Raw genomic sequence first — 27,990 nt, 5'->3', positions numbered from 1 at the left:
GAGCAGAGAGCCCGATGTGGGACTCGATCCCAGGACCCTGAGATCATGACCTGAGCTGAAGGCAGAGGCTTAACCCACTGAGCCACCCAGGCGCCCCCTATTTTAACTTTTTAAAGGTATTTACATTTTTGAACCTTATTATCATTGGTATATTATCAAAAAAAAGGACATAATCATTTAGTACCACATTTTAGAACAAAGATTCTCTATTTTCATAGCAATTTATTCCTGTTAGTCCATACTCAGTTGCTGTGATTTTGTACCTGGTGTATCATGAAAGTGTCCCTTCTAGTTTTTGTTAATATTCCAGTGACAGGTGAATGCTATATGTTAAGATACAGGAATTGATGAGTCTTGCAAATAAAATCCTATTCTTACAAATTTTGACAGTGGCCATTTTGAACAAGATAGATAATTGTGTGGGAAGGCAAATGATGGAGGGTCCTGAATAATTTTCAGATTTCCAAAGAGAAGAGGATGTCACTGGTTGAAGGGAGAATTTTGCTTGTAAGGATGGGTAAAGAACATGAAAAGAAAGTATTATTCAGAAACTTTCTTTTTTAAAAAAATATTTGAGAGAGAGAGAGAAAGAGAACGAACTAGTGGAGGGAAGGGCATAGGGGAGAGAGAGAATCTCAAGCAGATCCCATGTTGAAGGTGTAACCCAACACAGGTCTCTATCCCATGACCCTGAAATCATGACCTGAACTGAAACCAACAGTCAGACATTTAACCGATTGAGCTGTCCAGGTGCCCCCCAGAAACTTTCTGATGAACAAGATGTTCTTTGTATTTAAAAATTGATCTTGTGTGACAGAAATGCAATGGCTCATCTTGATTCTGAGGTGAAAGAAGAATGTCTGAGGGAAGACCTGAAGTTTTACTTCATGAACCCTTGTGAAAAATACCGAGCCAGACACCAGATTCCTTGGAAGCTGGGATTGCAGATTTTGAAGATAGTCATGGTCACCACACAGGTAATTCATATTATCAGTTTGTTTGTTGTTTTTTTTCCCCTTACCCCAAGATGAAACTCTTTTCATGTGTTCCACCCTTGACTTTCGTTCTGAAAAGTCCACACTCGAGTTCATAGAACTGTGAAATTATGTTGACTCTGGAGGACAGATGGTAGGTTGAAGTTCAGTTTCAATAATGACCTTCTTTTAGTAAGGGATCCTGAGGTCATCTTCCCACATGTTCTACAAATAGAGATAAATAGTAGGTCTATGTAATAGCAGATTGATATGGCGGTAGGGTGGAGTTCTGTATCTGAATGAGGCACAGGAAGTTGCTCAATCCCAAGTCAGTGTGTTCTTGAAATTTCTCATCTCCTTTCAAATACACTTTTGAAATTGCATTTTTGACTGTTTTGATTTGAGACTTGACAGAAGTCTGTTTCCCTTCCATCAGTAGCTAAATCGGTCAGTGAATACTTACCGTTGGGCCTGTCAGGAGAGTACAAGGTCTACCTTGGGATCTTTGGTTGAATTTCTTGTTGTTGAGACTTTATCTCCAGGACCAAAACAGCCATCAGAGTTGTCATCTAGTTTTTGAGACTGTGGTTTGGAAGCTGTTTCAGGGAGGCTCCTGTCTAGATAACTACATTTGAAATGTGTGCCCTTCTAAAAACATGATCAGCCTGGGGTATTTGGCTCCTTTGGCAAATAATCATCTTGTCATCAATGTAAACATGTTGTTCATAAAGATGTTATTTCTGGAACACAAAAATAAAGACTTCTCTAAAAATAGCTTTGTGTAGTTTTAGAAATGAGAGGAGGTTCCTGTTGTAACTGAAGTTGCATCTTTCTTCTCTGATCATAAAGCAGTCTTTTCACTAAAAGACATACTTTCCATTACAACCAAGTTTTAGGATAACCAAGTTGCTTTAAAAGAAACAACAAAGTTGAAAAAGAAAACCCAACAAAGTTGAGGTATAGGGACCCCGTTAAATGTGTATGCTTGGCTTTTTCCATTTAAACATCTTTTCATTTTAATTCTTGGGTTTGAAATTTTAATTCCGGCATCCTTGGTATCCTAGAAAGTAGGTACATTATTAGTCTTACTTGGAAGGAGGTGAAATAATGTCCCCTTTTTCATTTGGTTAATTGTGTTTCCTAATTTCTTTTCTGGCCAAATCTGCTTTTGGTTCAGCTTCTTGATCTATTAATGTTACCAAAACTCCACCTTATCTAGGCATCGAACATCCCGATCTTTGATTTACCTTCTTTGTCCTGAAGCCTACTAAATCTCATGGGTTCTTCCTTCAAAACTGTGTCTACTTATGCTTTACCATACTCACCATCTTCTCTCTCTAGCCCAGACTCTTATCTGATTAATTTATGATATGTATGACGCACCTCCCGTGCTGTGAGTCCTGCTGGGAATACAGCTGGGAATACGTCACTGCTGCTGAGAGGTAACCTAACATGTGGCGTAGCATTTGCCATGTGCCAAGCAAGGTGCTGTCTGCATGTTCATTCATTTCATCCTCACAGCAACCCTGTGAGGCGGGTCCGTTATTGCTCCCATCTTGTGGATGAGGAAAGAGAACAACTAATTTGCTTATGGCCATTCAGTTGGCAAGTGGTAGAGTCGGATTGGAGCCCTGTGGTCTGACTCTAGGGTCTGCACTCTTACCCTCAGATCGGTTTTATTCCAGGCATGGGTCTTGTCCTCAGTTCGTGGTCTAGGAATATAGTCAAGTTAACGAGTCTGCTTCCAGACTTTGTCTTATGCCAACCTTCCTTGTCCACACCCACACCAGTGTGTTCAATGCTAATATCAAATGAATTTTTCTTAGAATGTCTTCATTGGGTCACTCTCCTGCTCAGAATCTTTGGTGGTACTTGTTTTCCCACAGAAGAAAATCTTGACTATGTACCTTGAAATTCAGATTTCCACAGTCTCCTTCGACTTGCCTTTCCAATGGGTTTTCATTCATTTGCTCCCCAACCCCAGCCAGCTGGATGCACCCAGGGATTCTCATCCCTGCCCTGTTTGCTCCACCAAGTCCAGAGTGGTTCTTTTTCTCCATCATTTTGCAGGTGCCCTTGGAAGTCCCCCGCTGGTCTTTCCTGACCACTCCCCACGTGGTTTTCCTGGGGACACTGCTACCTGTTGCTGTCTGTTTCAATGCTTTTGCTTTAAATAGACTATTTCTGGGGGGCACCTGGATGGCTCAGTGGGTTAAGGCCTCTGACTTGGGCTCAGGTCATGATCCCAGGGTCTTGGGATGGAGCCCCATATTGGGCTCTCTGCTCAGCGGGGAGCCTGCTTCTCCCACCCCCTGCCTGCCTCTCTGCCTACTTGTGATCTCTGTCAAATAAATAAATAAAATCTTTAAAAAGTTTTAAAAATATAGTGTAAATAATAGTCTAAAAATACAGATTAAATAGTAGTCTAAAAAATAGACTATTTCTGGGAAATAATAATTTGCTTTTTGTGTGGGTACACCTTGTCTTCCCTAACAAAGTTGGGAGGTGTTAGGTTCTTGTCCTGCTGGAGGACCATTCTAATAAGTTTTCCTATGTGGATGATATCTAATTGGAGCAGATTTCTCAAATACCATTCTTCCTTCTTTCAGATCCCACTTGTCCCTCTTCCTCTTTTTCTGTCTCTTAGCACTCCATCCTCAAGTCTAAAGGGATGGGTGGCATTTTATCAGGGTTGATGAGGAGGAAACTTAAAAAAAAAAAAGACATTTCTATTCTGCAGTAATTTATAATCTTGAGAGAGGTGTCCACATACTTGTTCTACTTGTTCCTTCTCATATTCTGTGTACATTATTAGAGTAGAATCTTGTTTTTTACCTGGTACAGAATATTTTCTCCTACACTGATTTCATAATAAGGTCTTACCTTCACGAAGTGCCAAAGTGCACTTAATGTGTAACTATTCTGTTTTCTATCATAGTCTTGACAAATCTTAAGATCTAGTTAGTGGGGCAAGAGTGCATTTTTATGTCAACCATTAGACCAAAACCATCATCTTACTCCATAGGGAATATTGGGTTCTGCCATAGCAGGGAGGGGACTTATGATCTCCTCCTGAGGGTTTCTCTTCTCTACTAACAGATGCTTTGAAAATCCCAACCCTGACATGATGCTGGGCCATATAGGTAGATCTTAGCTTGTTCTAGGAATGACGGAATGGAAGAAATTTCTTGTTCCTGTTGCCAGATGAAGGTGGTTCCAAGCAGAGATTACACCTTCATGTTCCCTCATTCCGAAAGTTGAGCTGATGAGCTTTGAGTTTAAATAAGGTGGTAGCTTAAAATATCAGCAAATAGGACGCCACTTTCTTGGTCAAGTTATCCATTCCCCATTCACATTTTTGTTGTGTGGTTTTTTTCTTTTGTTTTGTTTTTCTCAAGTGTGAATGTGGGAGGAATAGGTCGAATATCCCTGCTTCTAGAGTTAAGTTTGCAGCATCTCTGAGAGGTAGTGGGGCTAGATGGTCCAGAGAAGGGATATGTAAGCCTAATAGACACCTCACTGACATTTTCTAGCTGTTCCAACTTGAATAAGTTCCCTAACTTCAGCTGCACATGTATAAAATGGGATTATATTCATCAGTGGGTTCTGTATTTGACTCTGGCATTGTGATGGGCACTATTTCAGTTCCTAAGTGGGGAGTGGCGGCGGGGGGTTCCTGTCCTTGTGGAGCCCAGTGTAATATCCCCCTCATAGAGTGTTGTCAAATTAAATTTTTTTAAAATTATAAATTTTTGACATAGTCCCTGACACTCAGTAGATAAGGGCTGTGATTCAACACCATGCAACTCAATCTTGCCCACATCATATAATAAGCACTCAGCAGACTTTGACTGAAGAACTCAATTCATGTGTGTGTATACCAATTTTTTTTTTCATTTGTGGGTCAGTATTTAATAAGGCCTTGAAACAATCATGTGTGTATTGGTTCCCTGGTTTACTTTTGGCGTTCAGAAAGTGATGTGACCCTTTCTGGCATCTCCTACAGCTACCATTGACAGATGTTACATGCTTGGAAGACCTTTGGCTTCCAGTTGCTTGATTTCTAGCCCAGCTGGATGATGTGGGGTTTCTTATCTGGTATTTTCCTTAGACTAGCTGGGATTTAACAATTGCTCAATCCTTTGACTTGGTATTTGAGGAATGTAACCTGGTGAGGCTCAGATGCTAGAGTGTCAACTAAGTATGTTCTCAAACGGTAGTGGCCATTCTCAAAAGCCAGCACCTAAATTCTTTTCTCTAAGAGTCCCAAAGATAAATTATATAGCACAATAGGGTGACTTTGGAGTTAGACCTGACTTTCATTCTAGTAGGGGACTTAGGGCAATTTAATGGGGCTAAATCTCAGTTTCCACAAGCATAAAGTGGGGATTAACCATAGTCACGTCACTTAGAGTTGGTGTGTTAGTAACAGAGACAGTGCTCATAGTGAAGTTCCGTAAGCACCTGGAGTAAAAATCGGTAGCTGAAAAGCGGTAGCTATTTTTTTAATTATTCAGCTTTTTCAAAGAGTCAGACAAAACTTAAAAGCTAAAAAATATAAATCATTAAAAATAGTATATATATTTGCATATGCAGATTCCCGTGTGTTTCATCTGAAAGTGTCACTAGTTGAGGTCCGGTTCAGTGCCATGGAGTCTCTCATAGCCAGCCGTGGAGTGACTGCACATAGCAGAAATGCCACAGTCGTCTAGCTGGACCTGCTGATTTCACACATGAAGAAACAGTCCCAAATTGCTTTGGAGACTTACCAGGATAAAGATTTAGGGTACAATTTTTGGACTTTTATTGTCTTATGAAGTAGATGAGGAGACAAAATAGGTAGATGGGGAAGGGTGTGTGGGACAGAGCTTAGAAAGGTCTGACTTATCTTCTGCCATTACGTGTGTGTGTGTGTGTGTGTGAGAGAGAGAGAGAGAGAGAGAGGGAAAGAGAGAGACAGACTGAGAGAGATTGTTGGTGTGTGTATAATTTCCTGGGTTTTTTGGGTACACATTTAGTGCCTGCTAATTTTCTCCACTTACTGGATTCCAAGATGGGCAGGAAGAGTACATTCCCTCCTGGTAAAGGGAGACCTTGGTGCCTGAGCTTGGACTAGGATACAGTGTAAGGCAGAGTAAGTAGTTTTATCACAATAAGGTGGGTGCTTACTGACAGTGAATGGGTTTGAACTCAGAGTGGTAAAGCAAGCCCTGTAATTCTCTCAGAGGCTTAGATGCTATAGATTTTGGAGCAGGAACTCCTAGGTGTAAATCTTATACAAAAGTTCTTGCAGAGGGGTGCCTGGGTGGCTCAGTGGGTTGGGCCTCTGCCTTCGGCTGAGGTCATGATCCCAGGGTCCTTGGCTCTCTGCTCAGCGGGGAGCCTGCTTCCTCCTCTCTCTCTGCCTGCCTCTCTGCATACTTGTGATCTCTGACTGTCAAATAAATAAATAAAATTAAAAAAAAAATTCTTGCAGAGCTGGAATCATTGAATTCCTTTGACAACTCTTACCTCTTAGTTGGAGTAAGTATCATATAGCTCACTTTTCCAAAAGCATCCTTAAAAGCTATATATAAAACATAGTTGTGATTTTTCAAAATAATTGCAATTTCTAAATGTTAAATCAACAAAAAATGACTTATTTTATGGAGCACATCAGTTTTTAAGACCATTAATTTGAAGCTGAAGTATACAAAAAATGGATTCTGACTTCACTGATTTGAATTTCTCCTTTTTCTCCTTCATTAAAGTCCAGTAGGATTGGCAGTCACTGGGAGTGGTAATTTCCTCTAATTTTACACTGTTTTGACTTGGTGATGAGTTTGATGAGGATTTTCTTTGGGGGGGACTTGTATTTGGACATAAATACAGTTAATAAACCCTGGCTGAGGTTTCCAGGCAGGGGTTGATGATAATAAGAATGCATTTGCCGGGACGCCTGGGTGGCTCAGTTGGTTAAGCAGCTGCCTTCGGCTCAGGTCATGATCCCAGCGTCCTGGGATCGAGTCCCACATCGGGCTCCTTGCTCATCAGGGAGCCTGCTTCTCCCTCTGCCTGCCATTCTGTCTGCCTGTGCTTGCTCTCTCTCCCTCTCTCTCTCTGACAAATAAATAAATAAAATCTTAAAAAAAAAAAAATGCATTTGCCTGCCCTGGTAAATGGAAAATTCACATCTTCCTATTTGATTTTCTTTTCTAGCTTGTTCGTTTTGGTTTAAGTAACCAGATGGTGGTTGCTTTCAAAGAAGAGAACACTGTTGCTTTTAAGCACTTGTTTTTAAAAGGCTATTCTGGCACGGATGAAGATGACTACAGTTGCAGTGTGTATACTCAGGAGGATGTCTATGAGAGCATCTTTTTTGCTCTCAGTCAGGCAAGTGTTTTGTTGTGAATGACCTACACTTTACGAATATGTTGATACTTGGTTGTTTTTAGCAAAAAAAAATTGCACATGTATTAAAATATTCTAATTTAAATTTTGCCTTGTCTGCCCAAAAAAGTTCATTGCTATTTCTCTAGCTACATTTCCACACGATAGATTTTGCTGATTTAAGTTTCTTCTTCAAGATTTGTGTATTTTATTTATCCCTTTACACCCACTACCTTTGGGAGATTACTTCCCCCAAGTTCAAATTGCCGAGAGGGGATTTATAATCTCAGAAGTTTTGATGAAGGAGATACCAAATCTATGACTGCAGCGTCTCAACATCGGTGTCTTAGCATTAATAAGCCGAACTGGATCTCAAGAATATGGAGTAGGATAGGATATAGTTGTATCTAAGCAAGTATTGAGAAGCCAGATTGATAGGCCTGAAGAAAGCATTTAGGGGCAAGAAATCATTATTCTTCTTTTTTCTTTTCTCATTCATTCAAGAAATATTTGGGTGCCTACAATACACGAAATACTGTGCTAGACACTGGGGATGCATCATGAATAAAATGGACAAAAGCCCATTTTATTCTCTATGTCTGGAGAGAACCAGACAAATGAGAGGTGAAATGGATAGCACGGAGTGCTAGCTCCCTGAAAACACCACCGGGAGAACACGTTGACAAGCAAAACTGAGCTTATTGCTTAGAGAGGAGGGGGAGATGCTCCCTCAACCCTTCTCCTTAGCTCTTTGGGTAAAGAGGGCAAAGTCCAAATACACATTTTGAAGATGACGTAGGGTGGGTCTTTCAGTGTGAGGGGAGCTCATTTAGAATTGGGTAAAGATAGGATGTAATAGTTTTGGATTGGTGGGCACAAGAAGGCGAGGGTTTTGGAGAGAGGGGCATGGTTTCAAAAAGTCTTGGATTTATTAGACTCAATCGTCAAACTGATTATCGCTTAAATGGGTTGGTTTGGATATTCCTGAAATGAATAATAGGGTTATTTGTGACTTATGTTTCTGGGCAGTATTTTTCTGGTATGGGGCGCCAGGGTGCCTCTGTCAGTTAAATGTCCAGCTCTTGATTTCTCTGCAGGTCATGATCTCATCTTAGGGTCTTGAGCTCAAGCCCCAGTTGGGCTCCACTGCCACGGGTGGGCATGGGCGTGGAGCCTGCTTAAGATTCCACACCCTTCCCCTCTCAAAAAAGAAAAAAAAAGTTTCCCAGAATAGTAAAGTTGTTAATGAAAGGTGGGAGCTAGGAAAGCCCTCTTCACCCTCTTAGTGCAGGCTGGCGAATGGTAAAGTCATTTGATGAGAGCCACTGTAAGTTCATATAAGCCAAGGCCAGTTGTGGTAACGTGAGCTGTAGGGAGTAGACGGCTTGGGTCTTCAGTGATGTGTCAGAAAGTGATAGTGCTGTGAAATAAAGCAGGGGAGGAGAAGGGCAGTGCCTGCTGGAGCCTGTGCGCCGGGGATGGATGTTTGCTACTTGCACTGGATGGTAAGAGAAGACCTTACCAAAGTGGTAATTTTTGACTCAAGATCTGAAGGGGTGAACCTAGCAGATAGATAACACGGGGTTCCAGGCAGGGGGAACAGTGAAGGCTGAGGCAGGAATGTGCCTGGCAAGCTCCAAGAAACGCCTGGAGGCCAGTGTAGCTTGGGAAGGTGGGGCTTGGCACCAGGGGACAGTACTCTGCTGTGAGGCCAGAGCACCCCGGCTTTGGCCGTCACTGCGGTGGGGGGCATCTGTCAGCATGTTTACGTTAGCTCTGAGTTCTGTGAGACAGTGTGTTTCCTGCCCAACCATGAGAAAATCATCTTGTGGTATTTTACACAGGGGAGTTCTGTTGAGGGATTGATAGAAACAATTTAAAATAGCTAAAAGTGTATTCCGTATGCTGTAACTTCTGATGAAATCCTTAAAAGCCTGTATTATTTTTATTTAACTATTTTTACAGTATCGTCAACTAAAGAACATATCCCTGGGGACCCTTGGTTATGGAGAAAATGAAGACAACAGAATTGGCTTAAAAGTCTGTAAGCAACATTACAAGAAAGGGACCATGTTTCCTTCTAATGAGACACTGAATATTGACAGCGACATTGAAAAAGGTAACACACAGATAATTTCATTATATACCCTTATCATCTTCTGTGGAAAGAGCAAACATCCCCTCATGTGTTGATGACCCAAATGGACCCATGTTGCTTTTGTGACAGCTAACTTGAATATATGCCTGCAAACGGCTTTGCCTCAGGGAGCTGCGGGTCTACTGAGTTAGGACCAGGGAGCATTTGTGGAACTTCTTGTACAACTCAAGATTGTTGGGGGTTGAGGTAAATGGACAGGTGTTTCCTGTTTGTTGAGGTTTTTCCCTCACAAGGAGACAATTGGGCTTTTGAAAAAAAAAAAAAAAAAGAGTCTATTTATAAATAACGTATGTTAAAATGCTTGGTACTCTTGAATTATATGTTAACCACATTAATGTTCTACAAAGATAAATTGGGGTTAGCAACTCATTTTCTCTTTGAGGAGGTTGCTTTGCAAAAAGTTAATATCTAATCAAGTAGAAGTATTTTGTGCCACTCTGTTAATAATTTAAAAACACACTATATGTAAGTGCAAAGTGGTTGACTTAGGGCTCTGGGGGTTTTGCCATTCATTCAACAAATCTCTGGTGTAGAACCTATCATGCCCAAGTCACTTCCTGTTTCATGTACTGGGGTTCTGTACTACCAAGATTCATCATTCATGACTCCTCTAGAAGCTAACAGTTCAGGAGTGGGGGGTCCTAGGAGCAGTTTAAATGTGGAATAGTTTTATTAAGAGAGCATCACACAATGCATTTGACGGTACTTCCTATAATCCCATCTTAAGACACTTTGGTAAAATAATCAAAGAACACATCTCTCAAATAGAGGTTCTGAGTCTGTTTCCCCAAGCTGCCCACTGAGAATCTCTTCATGAGTCAATGTGTCCCATGCTCTTAACCCTGAAAGAAACCGCCCATAAGCCAGCACCACCAAGGGTCACAGGGTGCTTTGAGAGGTCATCTAGGTGTCTGCAGTGTGGTTCTGTGGTCAGCAGCCTTGAAGTGCCTCTTGTCCTCTTAAAAACATGCTTACAACTATTTTCCAGTGATTCTTACATCGTTTTTCTCAATTGATTTTTCTTGGAAAATCGATTAAAGAAATGTGGCCAGAGTCAGTGTCAGTGGCTGGGTAGGACAGGCAGTGTCAGAGAGTAGGATTTATTACCTGAACCCTGGGCAGTGGTGTCCTTGTTTGTTTTCCTTCTATCAGAATCTGGAATAGTTTTAACCAAATGGAGAGAAGTTGGTTATTAATTTGACTTTATTTTAAGAGAGATGAGCAAGTGAATTGTATTTTTGACTTAGGAAATGTAACTCATCAAAGAGAACCCTTTGACATATCTATTGAAAAGATGTAAAGAATACTATTAGAATGCCTTATACTGGATCTTAGACTTTCTTTTCTTAGATATGTTGGAGGAAGCCTGGACATGATGGGAATAGGGGTTGGTGGGGTGTTACAGTTTATGTGGATGAACTAGCAGAAGCTGTTCAGATTACCTATGCATGGATTTTGCATCATCTTTGTTATTAAGATTCATCCTTCGGTGTGCTAAATGCAGAGGTCACCGTCCATGCCCACTTCCTTGGCAGGTCTCTATTTAATTGCATGATGAAATGTGCCCTTCAAGCTAAGGGTTTCCCTTAAGTCATGCTATGGGCATATCATTCTTCTAGACCTATAGTTTTAGAGTTTAGCCTCATTGGGGGACTGTTATAAATTTCTGTTTTTTAAAAATGTTTTTACAACATTTAGATTGCTATCATTTTAATACAGTAGTGCTTCGTCTTCTGTAACACAGATTTTGAATTCATGTTCTCCTTTCCACATGTTCTCAGCCTGAGACATTACGAGCATTTCATCATTTTCCCTGTTGTTGTAAGAACATGTAAACTCTACCTTCCCTTTATCTCTAAGAGCATTGTTATTTCATTTGCTGGAGTATTCTGCCCTGTAAATGAGATTCTCTTGAGTGCCGAGGCTGCTACTCTAATACCAGTTTGTTCTGTTTGAGGTTTGATGTTTTACTTAAGGCTTTTGCTGTCCTTAAATAAAAACCCAAAACCCAGTGCTCTGATTTTATTGCCAAAAGGTGCTTGGTGTCCTCATTAGCAGTGACTGTAACAGAAGATCAGCCAGACTTCAGAGAGTCCTGAATGTACATTTAGAGGAATGTAACTCCATACTTACAATTACAAAACTTGAATAACCAAATAGACTTTTACAAGGCGAATTTTACATAAAGTGTAAAATTAACTAACAAATGCTATTATATTTCTCTGAATCTAAGATGCCATTAATATTGTTAAATATAAGTGTAAATATTAAAACTCTTCTGTTTCAGAGGTATTTAAAAGTGAAAAAAAGAAATATCTTAGAATGAGTCAAATACAGGAAAAAGAGACCTTGGACAGAACGTGGCACATAGATTTTGAACATGTTCCTTCTCTTTTCAGAATCCAGCCACTTAAATCACTTTAAATGTTTTATTTTCTTTTACTTTGTCTTCAAATAAGAATGTGAGAAGTGGAAGGACCTTAAATATCATCAGTTTGGCTTTTACATCTGACGAAACTGGTGTTTAGTCAGGCGAGGTGGCTAAGCCGAGGTCATGTCCTGTTTAGTGATGGGAGGTCATTGCTACTCCAGGTGCAGCGGGAGAAGATGCTTAAAGAATCGGCCATCAAGTCTACCAAGGTTCTCAAGAACCTCCTGGGTACTAGACACTGCCGCAGCCCTGACTTCTCCATTCCAAAGGCAGCATGAAGGGGCAGCAACAGCCTGGGCAAGAGGCAGCCAGGCTGGCTTCCCCCTGTTCTGTGTCAGGGCTTTGTGACCTTGAAAGGCATTCATCATTTCTAGACCTCCTTGCTTTCCTGCCAAGGTATTGAGCTACCCAAGGACGAGACTATTTTTATGGGAGGCTCTTGGAATTGTTCTTTTATAGTTTACAGTTCATAACTTGCTTTTACTTGAGTAAAACCTAAGTTTCTTTCTTTTCTCTTTTTTATTTTATTTTATTTTTGGGTTTTGAAAAAACATCAGACTTAACAGAAGGGTTGCAAAATAGCACAAAGATTTCCTGGTATACCTTTCATCTAGATTTTCCAAAGGCTAACATTTTACCAATTTTGTTTTATCATTCTTCCAATGTATAAATATTTCTCCTGAAATGTATGAGAATAAGGTGCAGACTTGATGTCTCTTTACCTCTAAATACTTCAATGTGCATTTCCCCTAGACAAGAACATTCTCTTACATAACCACCATACAGTGCTCAAAAGCACCAAGGAACCTGGCTACAGTAATATAATCTCCAAATCCCATTCACATATCACCCATTGTCCTGTTCTTTATAGAAAAAGAAAACTGCCTGCCCATCGCCCCACCTCCCTCCCCTACCCTCGCCATGGGCCCCTCCCCCACCCCCTGGCACCTCCCTGGGCCAGGATCACATAATGCATTTAGTTGTCAGGTCACTTTAATCTCCTTTAATCTGGAGCAAAATGAAATTCCTTAGCCTTTTTTTTTTTTTTTTTCAATGATCTTGACATTTTAAAAGAGTAGAATGTTCCTCACCTGGGTTTTTCTATTTCTTTATGACTTGATTGAGGTTATGCATTTGGAGGGAGAATACCACATAGTACATTATTTCAGGAGGTTCATGATGTCTCTTTATCCCATTACTGGTGATGTTAACTGTGATTATGTGGTTAGGGTGTATCTCCAGGTTCTTCCCTGTCAAGTTACAGGTCTTGTTACAATGAATACGGATTTTGTGGGAAGATACTTTGGAACTTTTAAGTGTCCTGCTTCTCAGCACACCTTGCCCCACTACTTTTGGCATTTGATTGTTGCCTGAAACAATCCTTCTTGTTGTTTCATTGCTCTAGACTGTGTTCACTTAGACCTCTCCAAGTCCCCTCAGGACTGGAAGAACTCGTCATTCTTCAGACTGGAATTTTATCGGTAAATATGTTTTTAAGTCTCATTTCCCAGGAGACGGGTGGGGAAAGCAGAGTAGGATAGTAAGACCATGACAATTTATACCTTGTAATATTTCTTATTCAGGCTCTTACAAGTTGAAATTTCCTTTCACCTCAAAGGCATTGACCTACAGACGATTCATTCCCGAGAGTTACCAGACTGTTACGTCTTTCAGAACACGGCAAGTGTCTTGTCCTACTAAAGGTTTTTATTATTTTTCTCTACTCCTATTGCAGATGCCAAACCTAAGTTTCTTTCTTTTTCTTTTTCATTTTATTTTATTTTTTGCTTTTTAAAAAGCATCAGACTAACAGAAAGATTGCAAAATAGCACAAAGATTTCCCCCTATTGCAGATGCCAAGTGGAAAACACACCAGCCTCTAAGAGATGTGTTAGGGGCAGTTGTGTTTCAAACAGCTTAATGACACTTCCTAGTGTTGTTGGTCCAGAGACCATTCCTTGGGAAAATGAACCAAGCCCTTTCCAACATTTAAAAACCAGACTTCTGGGCTGGAAAGAGGAATTTTCAAAATTAGCTTTGACCTAGTACTCCCATAATATATTAGGGGAAAAAGTTGATGACAAGTGTTTTGAGTGTTTCTGATGTTTCTGCTACTTTCAGAGGAAGGTCTTTGCAACTGTTAATAGCAAATGTTTTCAAACCTCCAGGCAGAAAGTGCTCCCTCTCCCCACTTGATCTGAGGGCCAGTCTGCAAAGGATTAGTTGTTGTTTCTTTTATTTTGAGGAGAGGCACATGCACCAGAGGAGAGTATACGCTTCTGTGGGGAGAGTAACTGGCCCTCTCGTTCCTTGGACTTTCCCTCTTACCTTCCCTCTTTCGCTCCCGTTTATAGAGGGACAAAACCAAACACTAAGCCGACAGTTGTCTGTGACCACCCTTTAGCAACTCAGAGGAGTGTTCTGTTCAACAACAGCCAGTCAGTATGGAATGAGTCCCCCCCCTACGCACCAGACACGGCCACACTGTCAGGGTACAGTGGCCCTCAGGAAACTTACAGCCTGGTGGAAGAGCTCACCTGGAAAACACGTACACAAAGAAATAAAAGTAATTCTAAATCTTGACATGTGGTGAGGAAGAATGTCTCTGGCACAGAAGAGTATGATTAACCTCCCTGGGGTGTCCTACATATTACAGAACACAATGCAAAACCCCCCAGTACTCACAGGCAGAGAGCTCGTAGAGCTGCATGTGTAGGGGATTGGTAACGAAATCCACAGGTGCCCCAGCATCTCGCCCCATGAGCCACACTCCGTGTAATCCAAGAATATCCCTCCAACCAAACCAGAGGCTTGAGAATTAGACCTGCGAGCCCCACTTCAGGGCCTGTGGCCTGTGAGGACACCCCCACTAACCCTGGCTCATGCACAGCCTCGTCCTCCCCCGGGAAAGCCCCCCCAGTACTGCTCTCAAGCCTTAAGATCTTCTGCACATTCCACTTGTAAACAGCATGACTGAAACATAAGTGGAAGGTCGAGGCTGTTTGGAAATCTTAAATTCAGCCTGCAGCCTGGGAGCAATCTTTGTCACTTCTGAAAGCACTGTAGCATTTGAAGCAAACAGAAAAATAATTTCCATCCTAGTGAAGACCTAGCATTTCATTCCCAAAGGACTAAGCTGAAGCAAATGCTTTTAAATTCCAGTTGGTATAGTAAATGAGATCAGTGTGTTCTCTTGTCAAAGACTGGTGAATCTTGGTTTTGTTCCGAGGACTGGTTAGTTGTTACGCTCTCAGATTTCTCTGAACCCAAATGTGATTCATTAGAACTGCACGTGTTCACCTTTTGGGCCCTATTTCTTCATTAGTAACAGAAACGTGGGAAGGAATCATGTGACGAGGGCATTTTCATCAGTATCATTATTCTGGAATCAGTGAGCTGTGTGAATGCCAGTGGTGTTTGAAGCAGAGTTGCTCTGGTGGGCCATACTTCCTGCTGGGCGCTAACCTTGCCGTGCATTTGTGTCTCCAGATCACCTTTGACAATAAAGCTCACAGTGGCAAGATCAAGATCTATTTTGACAGTGAAGCTAAAATTGAAGAATGTAAAGACTTGAACATATCTGGTTCTAGTAAGTATGTCACCTGCTTGCTCATGATGGACCATGGATGATTTTTAACACATTATTTTGGGGTTGGGGGTATTTAAGTGGTGATGGGAAGAAAGAGCTCCAGAAAACTCTTGAGCATTCAGTCCTCTGCAGTATATCCTAGAGCTTTGCCTTTTTGTTCCGTTTCAGCAGGTGTTGACTGCACACGTCTTAGGAGAGGCCGTGTTCCCAGTCCTTAGGGCCAGTTTCTAGAGCCAGACTGCCTGGGTCTGGGTCTTGGTTTTAGTCACTATGCATGTGATCTTGAACAAATTACTTAACCTGTCTATTTCTTAGTACCTTTCTCTATAAAATGAGGGTGACGATAGTACCTACCTTCCAGAATGTTGAGTATTAAATGAATTGCATCAAGGAAAGCACCAAACACGAGTTGGCATATAGTAATTGCTAGGCACTACGGAAAAAGAAAGGAAATGCCTCAGGAGAGAGGTTGACGTGACTGTGAAATCTAAGTGGTGGAGGTAGAAAGGGATGAGGATAAAGAAGCAATGGTTAACTTTGGGGCAGAGTGAGGAATAAAAACCAGCAGTGATTTTTGGAGAAGGTATGCTTTGAGCCAAGTGCTTGACAATGGACAGAGATCAAAACCTCGGAGGTCAGAGAGCAGCCTGTACAAACACCGAGTGGTTTACTCAGTTGTTACTCAGAAAACACCTCTTCATCCACAGGTTAAAATGGTTTATGTGGGACTTCTTAATGAGGTGGTCGTGATGGTGTTAATAATGGATCGTCAGTATTTTTTTTATTTAAATCTAATGAATTAACATAATGTACTACTAGTTTCAGAAGTCAGTTTTTTTTTTTTAAGATTTATTTATTATTTGAAAGAGAGAGGGAGAAAGCATGAGTGAGTGGGTGGGAGGGACAGAGGGAGAGAGAGAGTCTCAGGCAGACTCCCCACTGATCACAGAGCAGGGCTCGATTCCTCAACCCTGAGATCATGATCTGAGCGGAAATCAAGACAAGCAGAAATCAAGTGACTGAGCCACTCAGGTGCCCCAGATTGTCAGTATCTTTTCCATTAAAAAATAATAAATTTTTTTTTTTTTTTTAATCAGAGATAGAAAGAGAGAGTGAGCACAAGCAGGGAGAGCAGCAGGCAGAGGGAGAAGCAGACTCCCCGCTGAGCAAGGAGCCTGATGTGGGATTCTATCCAGGACCCTGCAGTCATGACCTGAGCCAAAGGCAGACTTTAGTGGGCTGAGCCACCCAGGTGTCCCTTGTCAGTATTTTTTAATTTACCAGTTTTGTTGAAGTGAATTTGCCTTTGATCAGATTATTAGAACCAAAGAAAATGTAAAATACCTGTGGTTTTTTAACTGTTTTAGATTTATTTTAATCTAGATCTGTGTGTGGCCCGGGGCTGTTTGGTTATATAATATATCCCAATGATTCTGAAGGTTTGGTTTTAGTATTTCCATTAACTGACTCAAGGCTCTGATCAGCATAGACAGTTTTAGTTTCTTTCTGTTTGAAAGTAGTTCCTATTTCCCAGCAGAGACCCCCCCCCCCCCCGCCCAAGAAACACACAGATCAAATGCATATTTGGCAAGTCCAAGTGTAGATTCAGCTATTTAATGTGAGAAAAGCTAACCTTTGTCGCACATGATATGTGGTTTGAAATAGTCATTCTGACTGAAAGAGTTAGTGGGTCAAATGTGTTGCCAGAACCTGGTTTCCTTTATCCCCACAGGGCTGCTAGGTTGTTGGGGAGTTTTTGGTGCCTGTTCTCAGAAGAGAAGAGCTCTGGCTCCCTTCTGTGGCCAATGAGGAGAAACACAAACCTCACAGACCACTGAGTAGAAACATGAACATTCATCTTTCTCCCAGACCTGTGTCCTAAGTAACCAGATTCTGTTACTAGGAGAATATGAATTTTACATGATGTGACGTAAAAACCTTAAAAGCTGAAGTTTGGAAACCAGCTTAGGAAGTGGATTTTTTTTTTTCCCCATCTATGGAAGCTGTCTGGTGGATGGATTGAAAGTGGGAGAAAGGCAAGGGTGACATCTGGTGGGATCTATGTGCTATTTCCAGAAAGTTCTTAGGCTCCTTCAAGTCCATATTCTTACCCTGAGGTTTTTCTCTTCCTCTTGTCATTACCTGTATTATCTCAGGAAGAATGATGAGGGATCGTCCATCTTCACACACAAACCTCACATTGCCTTTTATGACTTCTAATACCCATCCCCAAGTGTGCCACTCATCTTCACTTTAACTGGATTTTATGAACATAGGAAGGAGGGTATGAGGGGCTGAAGATGGTAGGGACTGGTGGGCAAGATCCCCCACTAAGGGGTGATTTCCCAAGTGTCACAGGGAAAGAGCGGTTCGCAAGCAGGGGAAGCCTGGGTTAGAGGCCCTCAGGTGGACAGTGGCAGTTAGTGCAGGACTCCTCAGGACCTCCAGGAGGAGGGGCGGTGTGTACGACTTCCTTAACCAGGTTGGCAGGGGCATCTCTCTGGATTAGTGTTTTATAACCAAAATTTAAGAAATGTTCCTATGGCAGGAATATAGATTCAATGGAGTAAGAAAACAATTGCAATGTTCATAAAAATCGTTTTTTTAGCACACCAACTAGTTTTTTCTATAGATAAAATTAAAACAGAATATGAGAGAGAGACAGACAAACCAGGAAATGGGCTCTTTTTTCAAAATTTCTTATTTTTTAAGATTTTTTAAGCTTATTTGAGAGAGAGAGCAGGGGGAGGGGCAGAGGAAGAAGGAGAGATCCTAAGCAGACTCCACGCTGAGTGTGGAGCCCAACACAGGGCTCGATCTCATGACCCTGAGTTCATAACCTGATTTGGAACCAAGATTTGGACAAACTGAGAGTCAGACACTTAACCGACTGTGCCACCCAGGCAGGTGTTGTATAACTATGTTGTATACCTGAAACTAATATTACACAGTATGCTAACCAACTGGAATTTAAAAAAAATAAAAAGATGTCTGAAGCTAATATGACAACCATAAGAAGAAGAACAAAGCCTGAATATGAGACTGGTTTGTCTGTTAGGGTGGGTGTTTTATCCTTCTAGATATGGGCCTGCATTTCCCCATTTGTAAATAAGACCCAACACAAGTAATCATAGAGATTTTGTTCTGGTTATACGCCAGCAAGGAAAGTACTAGATGCTGTCCTTGTGTTTCATAAGGTTTTCAGGCCCATCTTCCCAAGCACCATACCTATTCCCTCTGTCCCATCCCATGGCTCCAACAGGCAGGCAGACAGACAGACGTAGATAGATAGATGGATTGGAAGGAAAGAAAGAAAGAAAGTCTTGGGTTCTGGTTACGTTATGTTGTTACCTACCCATCAGATGATATCTCAAGATAACTAAAACTACATAGTTATAAAACGGCCATAAGTAAATGTAAGTGCTAGGTGCTAGGTGCTGTTCTAACAAGCATTTGACGCGGATTATTTCACCTGGTGTCCTGACAGCCCATGAAGAAGGTACAGTAGGCTCTGTTTTGTAGTGGAGGCATCTAAAACTTCGCAAGGCTCGGTAATTCACTCAGTGAACTACATTTACTAGCTGGCGCTGCTCATAACCCATAGGATGAGCTGTTTTGCCCTCAGACTGACTGGCCACTGTTGCTCACGCCCTTGAATTATTAAATCCATGGACACTTGGTCTTTTTGTTAAAGGCCTTTTTTGTAGAGGGCTCTGCTTTATAATCCCTGCCCCGCCCCGAGTGCCCCACCGAAGGTCGCCTGTCCTTAGTGCCATTCTCTTCTCCCTTGGCCCTTCTCAGTCTACTTCCTAAGCTCAGCTCCTCCCACAATTCCCCACATTGCGGCCCCTCCTCCTGTCCTTCCTAGTCCCTGTTCCCCTCTGTGGTCTCAGTGGCCATGTCCGCACCCATGGCTTTAACTGCCACCAATTCATCCTCTCTTGTTGTGAACATCCAGACTGAGCTCAGTTCACTCAAGACAGAAGATCAGGAGTCGTTCTTGGATGGTCCTTTTCTCTTACTGCTTAGGTCCCTCTGGACACCTTGGTCTCTCACAGCTCTGCGCCTTCTCTCCCTCTGCATGTAACGAGCTCAGACCTTCACGGGTTCTAACTTGAGTTATTCAGTAGTTTTCTTATGTTCCGGAAGCTCTGGATTCCTCTGTAAGCATTCTGAAGCATCGGGAAAGCACAGACACCGTAGTGTTGAGCAAATGTATGTGGTCCCTGCTTCCTAGGGTCAGTCATTTGGTGGGGAAGATAGACCGACCGGTGATATCCAGTAGGAAGCACTGGAAGTGCTGTTCTTTCCCTGGGGCTCTTCCAGGGGCTTTAGTCTATGAACTTGTTTCATCCTCACAACTGCCCTGTGGTGGAGGGTTTTTTTTCCTACCTTTTTTTTTTTTGGACGAGACATCTGAGGCAACTTCCCCAAAGCTCCACAGCTTCTGAGCGCAGACCTGAGATTCAGACCCAGCTCATGAGGCTCCCGAGACTGTCCTTCCTGTTCTGCCCTGTCTCTGTGCCCCTTGATGTGCTGTTTTGGAAGGTGTGTGTACTTGTGCACAGTGCTCTGAAAGAGTATAGGAGGGGGCTGATATGGATGGGAATCTAGGGAATTCTCTTCTGAGGAGGAAAATATTTTATCTGAAACCCAAAGCTGAAAAAGAAGAATTTAACTTGAGGGGTGGGAAGGGCCCTCCTCCAGGCAGAGGGATCAGCCCTTGCAAAATCCCTGAGGCAAGAGAGAAAGGAAACCTGATAGGAGCGGGGACAGAGGAACCACAGTGTGGCCTCAAGGTCGAGAAGGTGGGGAGAGAGGAGGGACAGGTACCGAAGCTGCAGGAATGGGCAGGGGACCAGGCGTTGGGAAAGCGACCATCAGGTCTCAGGAGCTGGGGTTCCAGGTGCATATTCCTCCAGTATACTCCCCCGTGCTATGGTGAATTCCACCACAAAAATGTGGTCACTGTTGTTCTTACTTCCATTCCAAGGGGCTCTTTGCCTCATGTGCAGAAGCAGCTCATGGGATTGGCACTATTTACTGGTCAGGTACACAGTAAGGTTGAGAAGCAGAAACGGATTCTGAGGAGTGGTGTTTTAAATTAGTCCCTCACGGGCGCCTGGGTGGCTCAGTGTGTTAAAGCCTCTGCCTTTGGCTCTGGTCATGATCCCAAGGTCCTGGGATTGAGCCCCGCATCAGGCTCTCTGCTCGGCAGGGAGCCTGCTTCCCCCGCACCGCGCCCGCCGCCCCCCCCCCCACCTACTTGTGATCTCTGTCTGTCAAATAAATAAATAAAATCTTAAAAAAATAAATTGTTCCCTCATCGATGGAGAACTTGGTGTTTGTGCTTTTATGAAAAAGAACTCAAGAGTATGTCCCTTTTGCCTCTTTTGAATAGAGCCCAAAGGGACCACCCTCTGTTGAGTTCTAGCCCATTGAAAATATTTTTAGTACATGTAGCAGAGAGTTTATATGTTTTTAAATGTACAGTTCTTAACATCAGGGAATGTTTCACCTTATTTAAAGAGTTCTGAATGAATGCAGTGTGATTTGTTTCTGATGTTCAAGCATTTATCATTTGAACTTCTCTTCAGACTGCCATTCTGTTTGGAAATTATTCCCAAGTAACATGAATTTGACATTTGAATTCTGTTTCTGTTCCACAGTTCAGAAAAATACTCAGTATGTCCTGGTGTTTGATGCATTTGTCATTGTGATTTGCTTGGCGTCTCTTATTCTGTGCACAAGATCCATTGTTCTAGCTCTCAGGTTACGCAAGGTAAGTGTGTGTTCGAGTGTGCTCTCTCCCTTCTTGGCCTCCGCCCTGTTTGTCCAGACAGTGGACCCTTGATGTTGGGTCATCCTGCCCTTTCTGGAGCTCTCAACTAGATTGGATTCCTTTGAATGGTTGCCGCCCCCCCCCCCCAAGGCATTAATCAGCCTGAGGTGTGGAGGGTGAGTTAAGGGCTCCCGACATGTCTGGTGGGATCAGATAATTATCCTGCTTAAAACTGAGCTACTAGGCACAAGTGCACAATGGTGAACTCTCAAGCTTTTGAATGTTTCCAGAATAAATGAGAGACCCTTTTAAATTCAGGAGCGATCTTAAAAACAGAGTAATAGCATGTGTGGGTTTCATCTTTTGTCTTTAAATCAGAGTTCATTTTGACAGGGAGGCATGGCAAATGGGTTATAATGAAGCATAAAATACTTTATTCTATTTTTATAAATAGTTTAAAAATTCTCTCCTGAGTTTCATTTTACCTTTTTACCCTCTGAGTTCTCTAGAATGTATGCTTCAGCTTCCCACAAATCTTATTCTGGGTTGTGGCATGTGATTAAATGCAGACTGGGGTCAGGGGAAAAAGGAAGTCATCTGTTGTGGATACCATTTGGAGCAAGAAATAGTTTACACTCTAGTTTTCTTATTCTTGACCTTTGTTGACTTATAATGTAAATATCCACTTCTCCTGCCTGTCCCCCAAGCCTCTTGACATTCTGAATCCAAGGTCAGGGTCCTGGGTCTGCCAGAGTTAGGGGCCATATCATTGGGAGTCATACTGACTCCCACCATCGGGTACACACATTCTGGAGCCAGGCTGCTGGGTCCAGACCGTGGCCTAGCCTTTCTGTGCCTGAGTTCCCTCTTCTGGAGATAGGCCTGATTCATGGGGTTGTCAGAATGAATGAGATGGTAACAGGTAAAATATTGGGAATGTCCTGAGTGTTATGTATTATGACAGGAGTCTCTTGGTGTTAGAGCATAACCCTCTGATGTGTGAGTTAACTTAGCAGGTACTGGAATGCTGACTTATAGCTTTGGTAGGTTATGGGAGAAAGCGGGGGCCATAACCGTCACCCTTGATGTGGCTCCATCCAGTTGGGAAAGGTAACACCACGTCACTTTACAGGCAAGAGCACTGTATTGCGCCTGTCTCCTCCTTCCAGAGGGCAGTGTGGTTTATAAGAAATGCTTTTTAAAATGTTTGCCACAGAGATTTCTAGATTTCTTCCTGGAGAAGTACAGGCGACGAGTGTGTGACGCCGACCAGTGGGAGTTCATCAATGGATGGTATATCCTGGTGATTATCAGCGACCTAATGACAGTAATTGGATCCATATTAAAAATGGAAATTAAGGCAAAGGTGAGGGGCAACGCATTTTAATCTTCGATTCTTTCCATCCTTCTGGGTGACGCCAGGCGCTTTGAGATATAAAATCCTTATGGAGACTATCTGAGTCTCGTATTTTCTCTTCTCACATCCATATAACCGAAGCTTCCTCTGACTTCATTCCTCATCAAGGGAACATGTGAAAACCATTGTTCTGTGGAAGGTAACATTCCTACGAGTCTCCGCCAGAGACTCAGCAGCACCTTCAGAGTAGGAACTGAAGTTTGAGAAGCTTGGCAGTTTGGGTGGGCTTCATTTTTTTTTTCAAGTTGCAGAAGAAGCAGCTGGCGCACGAACCAATCATGTCAGGAGCCAGTAGTGACTCTCCAGGACAGATGGGTGCTCTGGGAGGGGAGTGAGGGCAGGAGTGTTGAGTGACCACCAAGCACCTGATGTTCTCTTGTGGTTGTTAGTTGATTTGATCTCATGACTCCCTCTTGCCTCCTCCTCCATCCTACACATAGGATTCCTTCCTTAGGGGTTTTGTTTTTCCTTTTTAAAGATTTGTGAGTGCCTCGGGGGAGCCGTGAGCTTCCTGCGAGACTCCTGTCCTCGGCCCGTCCCCTCAGCTGCCCCTGCCCACCTGTCCCTTCTCTGTTCCCCCATGTCTCCCACATGCTCTTTCCCCCTGTGTGCTGCCAGCCGGCAGGTCTCACCCCCTTTACCTTGTGACCACCTACCGTGCCTCCCTCCTCTCCACTCTGACTACTCTGGCTCCCTTCAGGTTATCTTCCTTTCTGGCCTGGACGCTACAACAGTCCCCGCACTGGCTTTCCTGCCTTCCACCTTCTATGCCTCAGACCCATCCACACCACTGTCAGACTCATTTTTCTCGAAGTATGGAAACCTTCTGCCTCACAGGGCCCCCGCTGGGATGCAATGGCCTCCCTTCAGCGTGGCCTCTCGGGTCCTCATTCTCTTGCTCTGCTTCCTTCCTTGTCCTAGCTCTCCTGAACCCATCAGTCTTCCTCACCAGGACATCCTGCCCACCCTTGGCCTTGGGTCTTTGATCAGCCTTTGTCCGTTGACCTACAGTGCCCCCCCCCGCAGCCTGTCCTCCAGGCCCAGCTCCATTCTGGTGTCACACCACGGAAAGCGATTGTGACAAGCCGGGCGTTGTGGCTCTCGTTGCACTTACCATATTAAGTTAGAGCTGTGCTTTTGTGTATTTGTCTCCTCAGGGAGACCTAGAAGTCCTCAAGAGCAGGCATTGGGTTAGCAAATCATGTTGGAGCTTTCCTTCGAAAATAGCCGAGTGGTATTGTTTGGTATTTACCAAGCACTATCACCTTATATTCTTTAATGCCTGGGTCAGTAGTCAGGGCAATTTCTCTTTCAGGATATTGTTTGAACAGAGACTCAATTCAACCAATTCAAACACAGAGAGGAAATGAGAGACACATGTGGAATTGGGCTGTTTTCTTCCTCAGTGTACAGCGCTTGGTGTCACCTGAGAGAGGCAGGCGGTCCATTCTCTTCCAAGACCATACTTTTCGATTTAAAGTGAGATTAACGGGGCACCTGGGTGGCTCAGTGGGTTAAAAAGCCTCTGATTTCGGCTCAGGTCATGATCCCAGGGTTCTGGGATCGAGCCCCGCATCAGGCTCTCTGCTCAGTGGGGAGCCTGCTTCCTCCTCTCTCTCTCTGCCTGCCTCTCTGCCTACTTGTGATCTGTCAAATAAATAAATAAAATCTTAAAAAAAAATAAAGTGAGATTAACAAGCTGAGTGGAGTGGAATGTCTTGCTCACGTCTAATTTTTTCATGCCTTAGAACCTCACAAATTACGATCTGTGCAGCATTTTGCTCGGGACGTCTACGCTTTTTGTCTGGGTCGGCGTCATCAGATACCTGGGGTACTTCCAAGCATATAACGTAAGCATGCGGCCTTGGGTAGGGCACGGGGACTGAGGCTCATTTCTTCACTGGGTCCTGGTAAGCCACTGTTTAATTCCCCTCATCCTGTTGATTTTTATTTCAGGTGCTCATTTTAACGATGCAAGCCTCACTGCCCAAAGTTCTTCGCTTCTGCGCTTGCGCTGGTATGATCTACCTGGGCTACACGTTCTGTGGCTGGATTGTCTTAGGACCGTATCACGACAAGGTGTGTAGCCCCGATTCTTCCTGCTGCACGTTAGGCACTCAGAGCCCTTCCAGGGGGGCTCCCCATGCTGCCCTGCTTCCCACTTAGCACCAGCAGGTACCCTCCAAGTCAGTAAGACATATGTTTGCATCGGTTTTCTTTGCGTTTTCAGGACACTGTGGTGACTTGGGGATATCGAAACAAGAACTGTAGAGCTGTAACGAGAGGATACATTTCCTAGTTGTCAGGGACTGGCTTCAGGGGGCGCATAGTAGCCCAGTCGATCACCAGCTGAGAACTGTTTGGACACAAGATCATTGTATTGAAAATGAAAATTAAATAAGGAAAATTATTACGGTAGTCTTCTCACCTAAAGTATTAGGGTTCTCATCCACATTAATTGAGAGAATTAAGGTAGACAAAGACTGCCCAAAAGGACCGTCTTAGTTCTAGGGTTACAATGATAACACACGTCTTTGCAGGTGGTTTTAATTACAGTGTCATCTTCGTGCCTTATTAAAGATCAGTATCTGAATTCCAGGCTATCCGTGGGCTTCGCATCTCAGGGACACCAAAGTTACATTCAGATGGTCTAGTTTTTTTTTTTTTTTTTTTTTTTTTTTAAATGTTTTTTTTTTTTTTTTTGACAGACAGAGATCACAAGTAGGCAGGGAGGCAGGCGGAGAGAGAGAGGAGGAAGCAGGCTCCCTGCGGAGCAGAGAGACCGATGCAGGGCTTGATCCCAGGACCCTGGGATCATGACCTGAGCAGAAGGCAGAGGCTTTAACCCACTGAACCACCCAGGCGCCCCCAGATGTTCTAGTTTTAAAATGATAAATTTGATTGATAGATGCCTCGGGAAATGAAATTCAGTAGGCATTGCTTTCAAACCAAAAAAAAGTAAAAGGAATTACTGCATCTTATCGTTTTCTTCCATGGGCCTCAGGCAGCTGGAGCAACAGAAACAACACAGTGACCAATGATAACTGGTAACCGCGGTTACCAGATGCCTGTATGTTGGGTACTATGCTAAGCATGGCTCTTATTTAATCTCTGCAGCCCAGGGACTGGGCTTGCCTTAGGTTCTCTGTAAGGAGAAAAGAGGTAAACACGCAAAGGGTGGTGTTGAAGCTTATAGAACAGCTCACCCTTAAGTTTGGAGCTTGATGGTTGCACTAAACAAAACATAATATCAAATCTCGTTTGCAAACTACTCACAGAGAGTGAGTAGTCCACAAGGTTCCAGCTTTCTGTGTTCTCATACTAAAATAAATCCTGTACCTTGACACACAGGCAGGTTTTCTCCTCTACATTTAACATGTCCAAAGAGAATGACTGTTTTACTATTTGAGCAACTGTATAATTAACAAAATGACAAGCCCTGGGTTAATAGTAAATCTTGATAATCTTATTGCTCTTCCATTTCCATGCCACTGCTTTAAAGGTGACTCATGAGTAAAAATTGTGCTTTGATATAATCTCTCTGATCTGGAGAACTTACTGTCTTAGTGCCTAGGAAAATTTACATTTTTCTTCTTCGCCTGCCTCCCGCTCTGAATGCTTGTCCACATTTTTGTCACTAGAGGGCAGTGTTGCACCGTGTGGAGTGAACACTGAGCCTGAGACTTGCATCTCCAATTCACTGGCTCCAAGGCCTCAGGTTGAGTGCTTCTGTCTCCTTTGCCCTCCATCTCCCTTACCCTACCATTATTCTGGAAGGTGATTAGATCATGTTGCTTGCATTTTGCTAAGAGGGCTACCATTCTAGAGCATTATATGCGAATAGATATAGTGCCCAAGTTCTCTACCTCTTGCTATGTCAACCCTCCCAGCAGCCCTGTGGGGAGATATTATATTTCTTTTACTGAAAATAGGGTTCTTAATATGTTAGTTTACCCGAGGTTATACAGCTAGTAAACGGCAGAGATAGGATTTACACCCAGGTTTGTCTGACCCCAATACACGTGCTTTGATCAATACCCTGCAGGGGTTTTCTTGGTATTGTCTAAAACAGATCCTTACAAAAGAGCATTTCATTTCATCTGTGAGAGGAGAGCTGTGTAATCAGTCCTATTTCTCTCAATGTGTCGACCTTGAAGAAAACGATGTTATTCACTTTGCGGGTCTGAGTGTGTTTTCATACGTTGGCTCTGTCCTTTTCAGAATCCAGGCGAGACTGGGTTGCTCTGACAGCACTGCAGTAAAAATATGAGAGCTCCAGAGGAGAGCCACAGCTGTCGTTTCACATATTCTAGGAGCCACATTAAGAAAAGAAACCGATGAAGTGACTGAAGTTATGTATTTATTTAATTCAATATATCCAAAATATTAGTGTGTTACTTTATCAGGCAGTCAATATAAAACATCGAGAGACTCTCCATTCCCCCCCATTTCTCGGTGCTTGGGAATCTGGTGTGTATCTTCTCCGGAGAGCAGCTCTCAGCCTGGACTAGTTGCTGTCGATCAGGTGCTCGGTCATCACATGTAGCTAGTGGCTGTCGTATTGTACAGGGCTCCTCCTGAGTTGTAGCTCCCACTCAGTGCCAGCCCTCTGTTTCTCCCCCAGAGGAGCAGAACGACAAGGGCTGCGTGGCAGGTCCATCAATGGCATCTATCTTTCATCTCTAGCCAGCCCGATATATTGGGGCAATGCACAGTTGAATTAATGCAGCAGATGCCTTAGTGGAAGCAGAAGACCTTCAGTCTGGTTCTGGACTTTTGTGCTTTTCTTCTCTATTTTGCTTCTTCTTCTTGGGCTCTGAAGTTTAAAATGTTGACAGCCCCCTGCACCCCCGCCCCTGCAAATTAATCCGAACTGTCTGAATTTTTAGATTTTGTCAGCCTCTGTTGAATCAGAAGACCTTTCGAATGACCTGAGGTCTTGAAAAGCAGGGCACCATGGCAAGCATTTTCTAGGATTTCTAAAATATAGCAACCTTGGGTGTGGAAGCGATCTCTTCCTTTAAACCAAACACTCTAAGAGGAGGTGCCGGGAAAACTAGGTTCACACGGCGGTTTGATTGGTAGCAGGCCTCCCATATTTCAGCTTCCTGCTTTCCCATCAGACATTGGATTTTGGTCTTTCCCGTCAGACATTGGATTTTGGTGGTTCAGCTGGAAGGGAGTAAAGGGACCAGTGTCCTGCCAACACTGATCCCAGCACTAATGGACTTTGGCATGGCGCCCTTTCAAAATGTCTGGGCACGGAGGAC

At 43.1% G+C, this 27,990-nt stretch overlaps 1 protein-coding gene across 2 annotated transcripts in view; it reads left to right on the top strand.

Annotated features, from left to right (window-relative positions):
- The window catches only part of LOC111143119 (mucolipin 2), a 59,639-nt gene that overhangs the window by 22,002 nt on the left and 9,647 nt on the right, over positions 1 to 27,990 (top strand). The window contains exons 2-11 of one of the 2 annotated variants that reach the window (XM_022496606.1): positions 818 to 977; positions 7,173 to 7,346; positions 9,309 to 9,462; positions 13,338 to 13,413; positions 13,516 to 13,612; positions 15,422 to 15,521; positions 21,191 to 21,303; positions 22,520 to 22,669; positions 24,469 to 24,570; positions 24,677 to 24,799. In XM_022496606.1, the coding sequence (XP_022352314.1) occupies positions 825 to 977; positions 7,173 to 7,346; positions 9,309 to 9,462; positions 13,338 to 13,413; positions 13,516 to 13,612; positions 15,422 to 15,521; positions 21,191 to 21,303; positions 22,520 to 22,669; positions 24,469 to 24,570; positions 24,677 to 24,799 (1,242 nt within the window). In that variant the 5' untranslated portion in view covers positions 818 to 824. Of the gene's footprint in view, positions 1 to 817; positions 978 to 5,716; positions 5,761 to 7,172; positions 7,347 to 9,308; positions 9,463 to 13,337; positions 13,414 to 13,515; positions 13,613 to 15,421; positions 15,522 to 21,190; positions 21,304 to 22,519; positions 22,670 to 24,468; positions 24,571 to 24,676; positions 24,800 to 27,990 lie in introns of those variants that run through there. The other variant, XM_022496607.1, reaches the window with a different exon arrangement.

The sequence above is a fragment of the Enhydra lutris genome, unplaced genomic scaffold (assembly GCF_002288905.1).
Source record: "Enhydra lutris kenyoni isolate GAN:26980312 unplaced genomic scaffold, ASM228890v2 scaffoldscaffold9, whole genome shotgun sequence".
Taxonomy (NCBI): domain Eukaryota; kingdom Metazoa; phylum Chordata; class Mammalia; order Carnivora; family Mustelidae; genus Enhydra; species Enhydra lutris.
Note: the sequence above shows the minus strand (reverse complement) of the source record. Positions and strands in the feature narration are given on the sequence as shown.